This window comes from Triturus cristatus, chromosome 5_2 (assembly GCF_964204655.1).
Source record: "Triturus cristatus chromosome 5_2, aTriCri1.1, whole genome shotgun sequence".
In the NCBI taxonomy this organism is placed as follows: domain Eukaryota; kingdom Metazoa; phylum Chordata; class Amphibia; order Caudata; family Salamandridae; genus Triturus; species Triturus cristatus.
In genome coordinates this window covers 395034236-395047514 of record NC_140588.1, presented here as the reverse complement: position 1 = coordinate 395047514, position 13279 = coordinate 395034236, and the positions used below count along the sequence as shown (strand labels likewise).

The 13279-nt window shown below is 41.2% G+C and overlaps 1 protein-coding gene across 1 annotated transcript in view; it reads right to left on the bottom strand.

Annotated features, from left to right (window-relative positions):
* Nucleotides 1–13279, bottom strand: part of ABCA13 (ATP binding cassette subfamily A member 13) — a 2655493-nt gene that overhangs the window by 1288114 nt on the left and 1354100 nt on the right. The window contains exon 36 of the mRNA XM_085606362.1: nucleotides 3844–4074. Within this exon, the coding sequence (XP_085462488.1) occupies nucleotides 3844–4074 (231 nt within the window). The remainder of the gene's footprint in view (nucleotides 1–3843; nucleotides 4075–13279) is intronic.

Here is a 13279-nt window from a genome sequence, read left to right as displayed (position 1 = left end):
ATGATGATGAGACAGATTGTAGATTCCTATGCTGACCAGGCATCCACCTCTTTCATTGCATGTCTGTCAGTGTGACACTCTGGATGACAAAGAACCCTTTCAAATTGAATGACGACAAACCCAAGATACTAATTATCTTAGATGTGTCTTTGACTTTCATGAAATAAACCAGTACTCTTACATCTTCTTGTTTTTATTGCTTAAGCATGCTACACATGCTACACAAGGCAATGCCACTTGATTTAGTGGTCAGCAGCCCAAGTTATTGTTTCATCTTGCATGACTCTTGTAATTCTCCTTACATTGATCTTTCTAAAAAAGCTTATGCACCTTGTACAATTGATTCAAAATCCTGCAGCCAGGATGCTCAGGAGTAGACCTACACTGCATTATCCCTCTCTATTTTACATTATTGCACTGGTTGCCTCTGGAACCTCTCTTTTCAACAGTTCATTTAATTTTTTGAGAGGGAGAGTCTTCTTATATCCGTCCTCCAAATATTGTAAGACCTTACCTCTTCTCTCCGGCAGGAATCCAAATACCTCATGGTTGTTTCGCAAGGATGTGTAAACATAGTTTTTCTGGTGAGTCCCTTCTACTTTTTCAAGATACCCATATTGGAGGGTTATTGCACTCTATACATATTACTCATCATCATCTTCATCATCAATGGGTGGGGACCTCACTCACTGCAAAGCCTGTGCCAATTGTCTCACGTGCATATAGGTAAATATAATGAAAAGCAATGGCTGTACTGCCAATATTCATGGTGTTTGCTTAAAAGTCCAACTACAGCCAGTGCTGTATATTGCTTGGCACTTGTTTATTTCATATTTCTAGTCCTTCAGAATCTCTTCATACCGATGTACCTCCACTCAACATGCAGACAGCTCATCACATCAGCCAAACCAAATACTATGCAAATGCCATCAATAAAGCCACCAACAAAAGCAGAACACTGTTCAAGACAAACAAACACTTCCTCAACTCCCTGCCAGGCCCACGCATTTAATCCTTGCTTGTGATAGGACGGAACTCTTCCTTCCACTCTGCTGCCTTTTTTGGAGGTCAGATTGCAAAAAGCTTTAAAGCCCTTGCCTGCATGGACATAACAGCTGTTAATTTCCCCATCAATGGTCATGAAATTAAAAGCTATTATTGCTCCCATGTGCAGACAATAACAATGAATTGCTCTGAAATGTTTACTGATTTCTGCAAATGTTTTAGATTCCGATGCCTGAGGTGAAGGCAACTGTTTCTGGAAGCGACAATGTCACCACATACTGGACTATGCGGAAGGCAAGGGCCCTCAAGAAGCTGCTGCGTCAGTTGAAAAAAGGGAAACGTGTAAAATAACAACTCCTTGCTGGATGAAGACTATACAGGAATCAGGAATCCAACAGTGCAATCGCCTGGAGTGAAGAGTCAGGACCAGAAAAGGAAGGGATCGAGGCAACAAGCGATGGAACACTGGCTTGTAGTGAAGGACCCTCCAACCAGACTGAAGGCCTTAAATAGTCAAAGATCAGAGAAATGAAATGACATCAAAACATGCCTTAACAGGAAATTTCATGGTTTTTGGGGAAATCAGGAAGACACTTAGGAAGATGCCATGATGTAAAAAGAAAAGAACAGAGAATGAAAACCTGAAGTGGACTAGCTGTGGAGAAGCTATAAAAAGCAGAACTCAGACAGATTTCTGTCATATTGGAGTTGGAGCAGCAAGGAGCAGCAGCCAGGAGCCCAGAAACTCAAGGAAAGGAAGTTCCAGGCAAGTGAGACTCACTGCCCTTAGCTGTAGGCTTCTTGTAGCATTTTCTGAGCCCCTGGGAACCGCAGGGCATGCAGGGTATAGCAGTGTTCAGTGCCCAGGCAGCTGAGATGCTGCAGAGACAACACTATGCAGAAGTCAAATGCACATGATTATGTACAAAATATTGAAAAGTGTAATCATTATGAAAATATAGAGTTTGAATATCTCTTGAGGTAAAATAAGCAATATAGAGGGAATGACACCAAAAGCAATGAATGAAGGAAGTGGTCTTGGAGTTATAAGAGTAAAGGCCCTAATCGACAGCTTGGCTCAGAGAGTACTCTGTCGTAAATGCAACAGAGTACTCTGACCTCCAAACTCTCGGGTCACCTGCCTTATTGACCCACATGCCATAGTTTGAGCGAACAGTGTAATGTCTTTTGTTTTCATGTCCTGAAGGACAGAAAAAAATTATGAGTTCAGAATTGAAAATGAAACATGTGAAAAGTTTGGTGAACGGATGTTATAACCAAAAGCGGCCGTCAACCAAACTTCTTGTACATTGAAAGGAATCGCTGTGATGGCTGTTCCTATCAATGGCTATATACACAAGAGGGGGACAGGGAGCTAATAAAGGTCCAGTACCCACGCTCCTAAAACATAATTAATAAATCCAGAAGGTACTGTTCCTATAGAGGAAAAGGGTGGAAAAGTAGGTTGAAAGTGAATATTCCAGGGGAATCCTTATGGTTATTATTTGGTGCCCTCACACATCCAACTGGATGTCATGCTTCATCATAGGGTGTGCTCCTAATCACGCGGCACTGAAATGCCCTATGGGCCCCGCAAGAAGGCTCTTTTTGGGAGATCTTTTTAGTATTCTGTGGTAATGATGGTATGGAATGTGTAGGGTAGAGTGGGTGCAAATAGGATTGATGACTGTGAATTATCATCGTATTACCAACAGTTTTGAATATTGTTGTAAGGAAATTGCCATCACCCAAGTTGCATGCTGTGAAACAAATGAAATGTGAGTATAACAATGAAGAACAGGCATGCCATTGGTGGTTTCTGTCACACTTTATACAGTTCATAAATGATCAGGATGGGCAAGTATCTCAATGACAATGGCCCACACATGTTCATCAATGCTATCAGAGCATGCTCACTGGAGCAACATTAGTTTAAACTTTAGATAACTCCTCTGAACTCCGTTGTTTAAAAAAAAAGCTATTTACACCAACTGCAGTTCAAAACCAATGCTGGGTCAACAGACATTGTTGAGTAACATATTGAGTACTTCAAAAAGATCTAAGCAGCACAAGCAGCAAAAGCTGTGATGGTAACATTCCAATTGACTTGTGGAATATTCTAACAACACAAAATATGAAAGGAAGGCCTTTAATGCCCGTTGGAGCACTTACTTTCAACCTTCTGTACTACATGGACTACATAGTCTGACATGCCATAAGTAGGAACTGGTTTAGAAATGTCCACCATCCAATTAGTCGCCTTAAGCCGAAGACTATTACAACATGGTCTCTAGGTCTGGGTGGGCCCCCAAAACAATATATTGTATTTTCTCACCCTTCCACAGCATCCTGGTGGCACACAGGCAGTTTGATAAACACAAACCTTAAGTATGCCACAGCAGTAACCAATGTTGAGCTAGGGTGTGCAACCTCGCCATTTTTTCAGAGCACCATGCTCATCCAGATTTATTCATTCATAGGAATGTGCTGCTGTCACACACAGAAACATTGAACTGAAGCCACACACGAGAGTGCCTGGCCCTGATTTATGATGACCCTCTGTCTGACAGCAGACGTGGCTGTGTAGTATCATGCCCCCCCAAAATCGAGACCCTGAAAGGTTAACAAACTGCTCAACAGCATCCTGGTCATCATCCCATTTCAGGATGTTCTCAGTAATGATCTGACAGTCAATGTTTAGCACAAGGAGTAACTACTGCCCATGATACCTAATTGAAAGATTTGCTCCTACATATCATTGGTACTTATTTTACAGCATTAACATATAGGTTTTTTCAACACATGGAAGTAAGAATAATGGGGACTAAAGCAATATACCTCTTCCAGAGTAGTGTCTGAAATTCCATAACCAGTCAAATTTAGCATTTGCATGTTTTCATCCAAGGCCTGAAAAAGTTGTTCAAATGCTGCCTTTTCTGCCATCGCTGGAATCACGTAGGTTATCTCTGTATTACTTTTCTCTTTCAGGAAGGCATCTGGAATAAATGATTGCACCAAAGATGTGATTTGAATGGTGCCCTCTGGGTCTTGACTCTCAAACATGGAGTGCTGTTTAGAAAACAGATTAAGGAGAAGCATTAGATGCAAATTAAACTATTCAATGAAGATGTAAGTTTGAAATTATGTAACAAGAAAACACATTCACATGTATAATACATTAGAAATCCAATTTTGATCCACAACTTAATAGATCCTTGACCCCTTCTGGCAGCAAGGAGAAGCTTCTTGGTAGACCTGTGAGTGATAACAACCTGATGCGCCAGGGAGCAATCCTTCTCGTGAAAACCCTTCAGTTTTTTCTTAAGCACTACTCTGTGTCACTTTCGGATGCTGATAAGGCAGGAGACAATGGCCTGGCACTGGCTAAATCAATCACGGCTTAACCAACCAATGAGAAGACTGGCAAACGAGAGGTACGCCCACCAGATTACCCAGCACTACCCAGTTGATGTGGTGGTGGAGACAGCATGGAAGATAAGGTACAAGCCCTCTCAAAACCCAGGTTTAAATACAGGCATTGTGCATCATCCTATAAAACTGAAACTTGTGAAACACTACTTTTATGAAATTCAGTAATCACCAAAGTGGCATTTTCAAAGAAACATCTTGTCATAAACAAAACATACATGTTCGCAAATGTTGAGACATCAACTTTCTGCATGATCTACTGTAGGATGTAATTTTTACTAAAAGGCCTATTTAGCATTCTGTGACATCAATGGCTAACATGTGTACTATAATAATCCAGGGTCAACCCCAAACCTTTTGCCTTCACCCACTGCTTTCTGAACCCGGTTTTGTTGGCTTTTAAGACTCTTCACACTTTATCACAGCAAACCAGTGCTGAAGTACTTGTTCTCTCTCTTTTAAACATGGCAAAATTGGCTTACACCAAGTTGGTACATTGCATTACTTGTAAGAACGTAGTAAAGTGGTGTTACTTGTACCGAGGGCTGTACATTAAATACTACTAGTGGGCCTGCAGCACCAACCTACTTACATTCCCTGTCAAACATGTCTCATGCCAGCCAATGTAGCCTGTGTGTGCAGTTTTAAACTCTCACGTCGACCTGGCAAAATACATCTTTTGCCAGGCCTAACCTTCCTTTTAAATACATATAAGTAAGCTCTATGGTAGGTACTAAACAGCCCATTGGGCAGTGTGCATTAATTTAGAAAGTTGGACATGTACTTTTAAGTTTTACATATCCTTGCAGTGAAAAACTCTTAAATGTGTTTTTTTTAACTATTGCAAGGCCTTCCTCTCCCAAAGGATAACATTGGATTACCATCTTAAATTTAATAAATAATCACATTCAATTGGGAGCAGATAGGAAAATTGAGTTTGCTCTCTAAAGAATTGAAATTTAGAAACCCTATTCAATGGTAAAGTTGGATTTCGAGACCCAAACCTGACAATGCCACTTATAGAAAGTTAGTAATGCAAGGGGTGGGCCCTATACCACACAGCTAGATTGGGTCAGTAAATATTAGAAAAGTCAAAACATCTAGCTGACCATTTGTTGGCTGTTAACTTTTAGACAGACTCAGACCAAATTCACAAATCAGTTGGTCTATTACGTTTACTTATTCACTTTCAATCATTTCATTTTATAAATCCTCAAGACTGAGGTCAGATACACATAACGTTCACATTCCATCAAACCAAACTAAATTGAGACATAGTGACAAGTAACAAATAACAAAAACATTTTTGAGATGGTTTCCAGTCTTAAAACAGAAGAAACGAGTAACCTATGAATCAAATTTTCAAATTTATCCTGAAGAGAGCCCTCCAAAAAAGAGTGGGACTTGAAACGCGTTGGCACTTCTAACTAACAGGGGAAGAATTTAAATCAGAATGTGTAGCAACTTAGGGAAATATATGTATTTAAATACTGTACCCATTTGTAACCTGAAATGTTGTGTACCCCGTTGTGTGGTAACCCCAGTACTTCTTTAAGATTTGATTAATGTGTTACTCGTTTTTTCTGTTTTAAGGCTGGAAACCATCTCAAAAATGTTTTTGTTATTTGTTACTGGTCACTATGTCTCAATTTTGTTTGGTTTGATGTAATGTGAACATTATGTGTATCTGACTTCTGTCTTGAGGATTTATAAAATTAAATGATTGAAAATTAATAAGTAAATGTAATAGACCATCTTATCCGTGAGTTTGGTCTGAGATTGTCTAAAAGTTAACAGCCAACAAATGGTCAGCTAGATGTTTTGACTTTTTCCAATACTTATAGAAATTTGGCATTTTCTTATTCTAACCATTTGGTGCCTGTATCCTGGGTCCCATGACTAGGTGTAGCTGGCAGTTGGCATTTTTGTATTGCTCTCAGACAGTGAGACAAAAGGGGGAATAGGTGTTGGCAGGATGGGCTATCTCTGACTTGATAGAGGTCGGAGGTGTCATCTACCACACTTGCACATCACAAAGGCTCTACCCCAGTAAACTCACAAAGGGTTTCACACTTGTCTTTTGTTCCCCCAGACAAGTTAGAGCCAGGGAGGAGGGAAATTCCAAACACCTGTGGTGGGAGGGAGTGGAAGCTTCTAGAAATGTCTCCTACTTCAAAGCTGGCACCAAGGATAAATACTGCATCCTCAGACCAAACATTTCAGTAGAGTCCTGGACCTGGGAATGTTACAGAAGAAGGATGCCCTACTGTCCTGCTTTTCACGGCATTCACTGCTTGCTGAGAAAGAAGACTGGATCTGAACACTTCATCCAAGGCTGAAGTGATTCCAGGGGTCAGCTGGCTGACCTCTTGTGCTGAGCTGTAGAGACATAAAAACTCCAGAGGCCTTCGTGAACCAGCTGACCTGCTGCTTGGACCTGCAACTGGACTTGCAACTGGAACTGCGTGAGCCCTGCTGGCCTCGACTGGAGTGAGTTACTGATCCCCACAAGGTGCCCTTCAAGTCCTGGACCCTTGGTATGGGATCAGTGGAACTCCTCCTTAAAGAAGAGAAGAAATCCTAAAGTTTTAGGCTCTTCACGACATCAAACAGGCCGGTTCGTGGCAAGATCTTGCTGCCGACCGCCGACCGCCAATGCGAAGCCCTAGTGAACCCATCTCTTCACGCTACAGCAACTGCCAGCGATGACCAAAAACACAAGACATGCACTTTCAGCTACAGCATCGACAGCCCAAGGTCACTGCCAACAGAAGCCTACAGTGGCGATCATCATGCGTGACCTAACTAGCTCTTCGCACTACAGTGAAGACCATCCATGAAGATCTCCTTGCTCCTCGTGGCCTCCTCCACTACGAACTGGACTCTTCACACTAGACTTTCGAAGGTAACTTTTTTAGCAGGCCTAACCTGGTTCCTGTATCTGGCACACACTCCATTGCCATCGGCCTGAACTTGTGACTTTCATCCGGTCTTGCACGAACAGATAAATACGAGTGCCACTTTGTACTTCGAGGCACTAAACTTACCTTAAATCTATAAAATTGCATATCTCCAGTTTAGATTGTTGTTGTTTTGGTCTCAAATAATTTATACAATTGTAGCATATTTCTCTAAATTACTGTGGCATTTTTTTCGTGCAGTGTTTTTACTTTATTATTCTTTGTGTGCTGCATAAATACTTTACACATTGCCTTTAAGGTAACCCTGACTGCTTTTGTGCCAAGCTACTAAAGGGTTAAGCACAGGTAATTTGGGGTTTGCTTGTGCTTCACCACAACAACAATTGCAGTTGCTGCTTAAGTAGGGTTTCACCCCCCTCCGCCAGTAACTCGATTTCCTACAGTGGAAATGGTCCAAAGGTTTAGCAGAACATGGTAGCTTGCAGTCACTTAAATGTAAAATGTGCTCAAACATGCAGCATGCCCAAAAAGTTTTCTTGGTGTTCGTTATGTAGTTAGAACCCCCTCACCGCCACATTTTCCAGACACCCTTGGTGCTATTAAAGAAATGCCGCTTCTTTCGACAAGATTTCAGCAATCCTGATGGGTATGGTTGCCAGTTTGGGATTTTGAATGCCCCAGTGAAAAAGGAGAGCACAATAAGGCATATGGCCCTAAAATAAACTTGGTATTCTACAGAAGGATCAACTAATCAGGAGTCATGATCACAGTGGCAAAATCAGATGTGCTACAGCATTCTGCACTCTCTATGTCTGGATAGATTGTGAGTTGTGAAGCCCCAGATAAATGTTGTTACAATAGTTCATTCATTTATAGAGGAACTGTAAGCAATTGGGTTATTAGTTGGGTTATTAGTTGTACGGGATGAGAGTCCTGAGCAAGGTATAGGTCCAAAATTGTCTCCTTGCTGGGAACCAAGTACCCTATTGTAACACTTGACTTTCGCAGGATGGCGAAGAGGAGCAGTCCAAGGCCTCCTTGGGAGGTGGTGGGGGTTAGCAATCACAACACACAATGCCCTTCGCAGTTGAGGGCTAAGGGAAGGAGGGAGAAGTTCCATGGACACACATTTGCTCTCTCCCTTACAGAATCACAATACACAGAAAGCAAACATGCCCTTTCAAGGTTCCCATAATTGAGAGTCCTCATCTGATTTGGGGGTAAAAAACAGTCCAGGATGTTTTCAAATATCCAATTTCTGTGGACAGGACATATAGGTTATTTAATAAAAATATATGGGATGGCATCACCACTCCGCCCTCACGTGTCATATTCCATCATTAGCATCCAGCATTTGCCATAGAATCCTCTAGTGGTGAGCGGGTCCTCGTAAAACACTGAGGGAAAGAGCAAGGATAGTTCAAAGGAAAGAGAAATGGAACCAAATATAAATCCTGGGGTAGAATTTGCATTTTATTGAAAGGGTGGTGAGGGGATAATTAAAAAAAATAGGAGGACATATAAGGATATTTTATGTGGCTAATGTCCACAAGGGGCTGACATGTTTCAGCCCTAAAAAGGCCCCCAGAAGAGATCGGGGGCTCTCCCCAGAACCGGAATCCTATTTTTCCCTATGGTATGTCCCTGTCTATGTAGTCACACACATATGCTGCATACAATACCAGTTCCTAAATCCTAGTAGTAGCAAAATGATTGTTTGTGGCTCATTTTAATGTCCTGAAATGACATAACACATACACATAAAGTATAATTAAATTACATATATAATTAACAGAGGTAATGCACATAAAAAGAAAAACACAGAAACTGGGACATGCTTCAAGCAAAGGCCTTCAAGCAATCATGAGCCTTGAAGTATGTGCTGTGCCACACTTGTGTACACCTGCAAGTGCGTGCAAACAATGCAAACAAATCAACACGTGCTTGTGGAGTCTCATAGAAACAGAAACAATGTGTTGAACACTCATGCGGTAGTAAATCATGCATTAAAAGGCATTCTTGGCTTCTAAGTTGCCCCTTACCCTAACTGCGGGACACCCACTCCTCATGGAGGAGTAAACGAGGGTGGCCTTGTGGTCACACACTGCCGGTGGTCAGAGATATGCAAAGACAAGGATATGGACTCAATAAGCGTGAGGCCAATACATTATGTCAAAAAGCTATGGGTGGATAATGAAAGTAAGCGACTTACTTCATCAAAGTTCCCACCCTGCTCTGATTCCTATAATCACATTTGAGGTTTCTGCATTGATTGCTAAATTGTTCCAGGGATCCCAGGGCCCCTATAATGTTCACTGGCTCCCCTTGTAAATATACTAGAATATCATCTGCATACAGTGATCTGTGATGGGTTATACCAGCTATCTTAAGAACCCTGTCGTGCTTCCCTTGTCTCACTATGTTTGCCAGTGGTTCTATGACTATGGCACACACGATGGGGTATAATAGGCACCCGTCTTGTGTGTCCTTGCCTATTGGGTAGAAGTTATAAATATTCTGTCCTGACCTGTTGCAGTTGTGTTTGTGTACATTAATTTTGTTCTGTCTTCAAGGACCATTCTGTCCTTAATCTAATCTTGATACTCCCAATGAAGGGTGTTGAATGATTTTTCAAAATCAGTGGCAAAAATTTGGCAGGTGGTCTGGGATGGGGATGATTTAATATCCACACTAATCTCCTAATATTAATTGCTGTAATGCATTTCGAGATGAACTTGTCTGAATGGGGTAAATCAGTCCTTAGATTTTGAGGAGCAGTCTCGGTGCTAGGATTTTGAATAGAACCTTTTAATCAGTAAAAATGATTTGGTGGCCATAGTTAATAATAGCCCACTTTATTTTTAGTTGGTAGCAATTCTAACAGAAGTGTGTGTGTGTATGTGTGTGTGTGTGTGTGTGTGTGCGTGGTTGTGTGTGCATGTGTGTGCGTGTGTATGTGTGTGTGTGTGTGTGTGTTCGCATTATCTGGTGCTCAGCAATGGAGGGGACCAGCCCCTCCAGTACTCTGGAAATCAATACAGAAATCCAATAATTTGCAGCATAAGATGCAGTCAAACTTCTTGAAGGTAGGAGATAGATGGATAATTCTACTGCTACATAGTTAATGTCCATATAAGTCAATAAATAATTTCCCTCCATATGGAACCCTCAAGACGTTTGATTTTTTTGGGACTACTTGCATCTTATGGTCAAACTTGCAATCAGAGTAGAGTATTGAAAAAGGTTGGTTTGAAGATTTGTCACGCTCGTCCCTGCCCTGCTTTGAGAGCATAACAATGAACGCTTATCTCATGCTGTTGGGACAATTTATGTTCAGCTCTTCTGCTATTGTATTTTATTTGTGGTTTTGATATGGTGCAGACGTAGCCCAAAAATATTAGAGAGGTTTTAAGAGAGCAGGAAGTAAGTTCTGATTAAGCAACATCATAAAAAAACTATTAGCACCAGAAAAACAAGGAACAAACTGTTCAAATGAGCAGTGAAAGGACAGGAGAAGAAGTAGGTAGCTACCATAGCAAATCAGCAGCAAGTAACAAAGAGAGCACAGAACAAACATTTCAGTCAACATAGGAGATGGGAGTAATGGGAGGGAATTCCAAAGCTTTGCTAGACTACCAGAGAATGCCTGTCTCATGCGTTGTTCTTGGCTGAAAGTCAGAGGTTCGAGCAGGAGGAACTCACCATTTCTAGTTCTTCATTGATCTCGATAGGCTTTCAGTTTTCCAAGCAGGTTAGAGGGAGTGGAATTGTGGAGGACATTATGAGTAATGCATACAGTCGCAAATTGGGCTCAAAACTTTTAGGGGGACAGGGGGACATTGCAGGGTAAGAAGTATAAAGCTGATGTGGTAAAATTTCCTGTGGCCTTACAAGGTGGGCAGCTGCATGGAGCACTGCTCTCAGAGGACCTATTTCCACTTTAGGGAGACCAGAGATGAGTGAGTTACCACAATCTAGTCTTAAAAAACAGTGCCTGGACAACAGGTTTCAAGTGCTGATCAGGAACGATCTGCCCAAGGCTCCAGAGCTATCTTAGCTAGTGGTGTGAACGTTTATCCATGGCTAAGATTTGATTTTGGAGGTCTAGATTGTTATCAAAGTTAAAGTCCAATGATCTGGGATTCTCATGGGAGAGAAGGGTTCTAGCCAATTTTGGAAAGGGAGGTTGGATTTGTTTTATGGGCGTGTGTAACTTACATAATTTGCTGTAGTAGGGTTAAATGAAATTACAGCGAAATTCCATGAAAGTATACATAATTAGCACTAAATGCAACAGAACATGTACAGCACTAGACAGCAGCTGCTCACGCTCGCTGAGCTAATTGTTCATTCTCTCCTCTGGTAGGATTTTTGTTACAATTTACTCATAATTACATGAACCTGCATAACCCCATAGTCTTCCCATAGTTTTCGCAAATCCTGCGTCAAACAAGTAACATAATATTACTCATATTCTTGGTACTCAGGTGTTATTAAAATGTTGCCCAAGCCAAATTTCTTTCAAGAAATTAGTAAAAATTCTGTTCTTATTGGATTGAGATTTAAGTAGTGGTGGTCATTCATTTTTTAACCCTGTTCAGGGTGGAGGCGAGAAGATAGATGTCTTCAGAGGAAAATATCTTCAGGTAGCTGTGGGTATCATCCACATATTGATGATGAAGAATTCCAGATTTTTCTCAAATCTCGCCAAGAGGTTCAGGATACAGATTAAACAGGACTGGGAAGAGAGCCCTGTGGGGACCCTCTTTTTAGGGTGGATATGTCTGAGACAGAACTCTTTATTTTCACAATTTCTGGGTGGTTAGACAAATAGGACTCAACCCACATTTGACTGTCCCATTGATGCCCATCCATTCCTTCAGGATGCAAATCAGAGTATGGTGATTGACTGTATAGATGGCAGCTGAAAGGTCCATGAGCACAAGTAAACAACAGCCACTCGGAGAGTCAAGGAGGCAGAGAGACTCATCCACAATTTGTAGATGTGCAATTTCTGTGCTACAACCCTGCCTGAAACCAGATTGGAAAACATTGGAGTTATTGGACTAGATTTAGAGTGTTTGCTGAGATGTTACCCATCTTTCTAATACCTTCCCTAAGAAGGAAAGTGTTGAAATTGGGAAAATATTGTTCATATTACTGGTATAAGTGATGGGCTTTTTCAGAATGGGGAAAGCCTGATGGATTTTCAGACTTGTGAGGAAAATACCTTCTTTCAGTGAGGAGTTCAATAGGAAGGTCTAGCATGGTACCTGCATTTTTACCATTTCTCTGCTCAATGAGCCATACAATGCATCGGAGAGGGGATTGCAAGATTTGACTTGAGTTATAGCTTCAAGTAACTCTGGCACAGATATTGTTTAAAGGACCACTTGGTTTTGTAGGTCAGCATGAAATCATCTGGGATAGTAGATTTTGGAGGAAGTGATTTCTCTGCAACGGAGATCGCAAATTCTCCACATACTGATGCTAGTGTGGAGACTGCGCTTTTGGAGAAGTGGGATTCTAATTGTTTGATCATAATGGCACATATGTTTGGATGATTTTTAGTAGTATCAAGCATGGATTTGATGTGGCTAGATTGTTCTTTGAAGATATTTGATTTATAGTATTTTATGGTGGCCCTGACAATAGTAAGTTTCAAGGGCGAGAGTGCTTTGTCTCCAGATTTTCTCAAGATGCCTCATATGAATTCTTTCGATAAAACAATCTTTAAAGAACCTTGGGAGAGAAGGCTTACATCATTTTCTCTTGCATTTCAGGGGAGCATACTCATTAATTAGTTTACCCATGCATTCATTGTATTCTTCTGTTGCAGAATTGATGTCATGCTCAAGATCAGGGGTGGGATGGATGATTTTAGTTTTACCCAACCATGAGTTGGCTCAGTGTTCTTGGGTGCG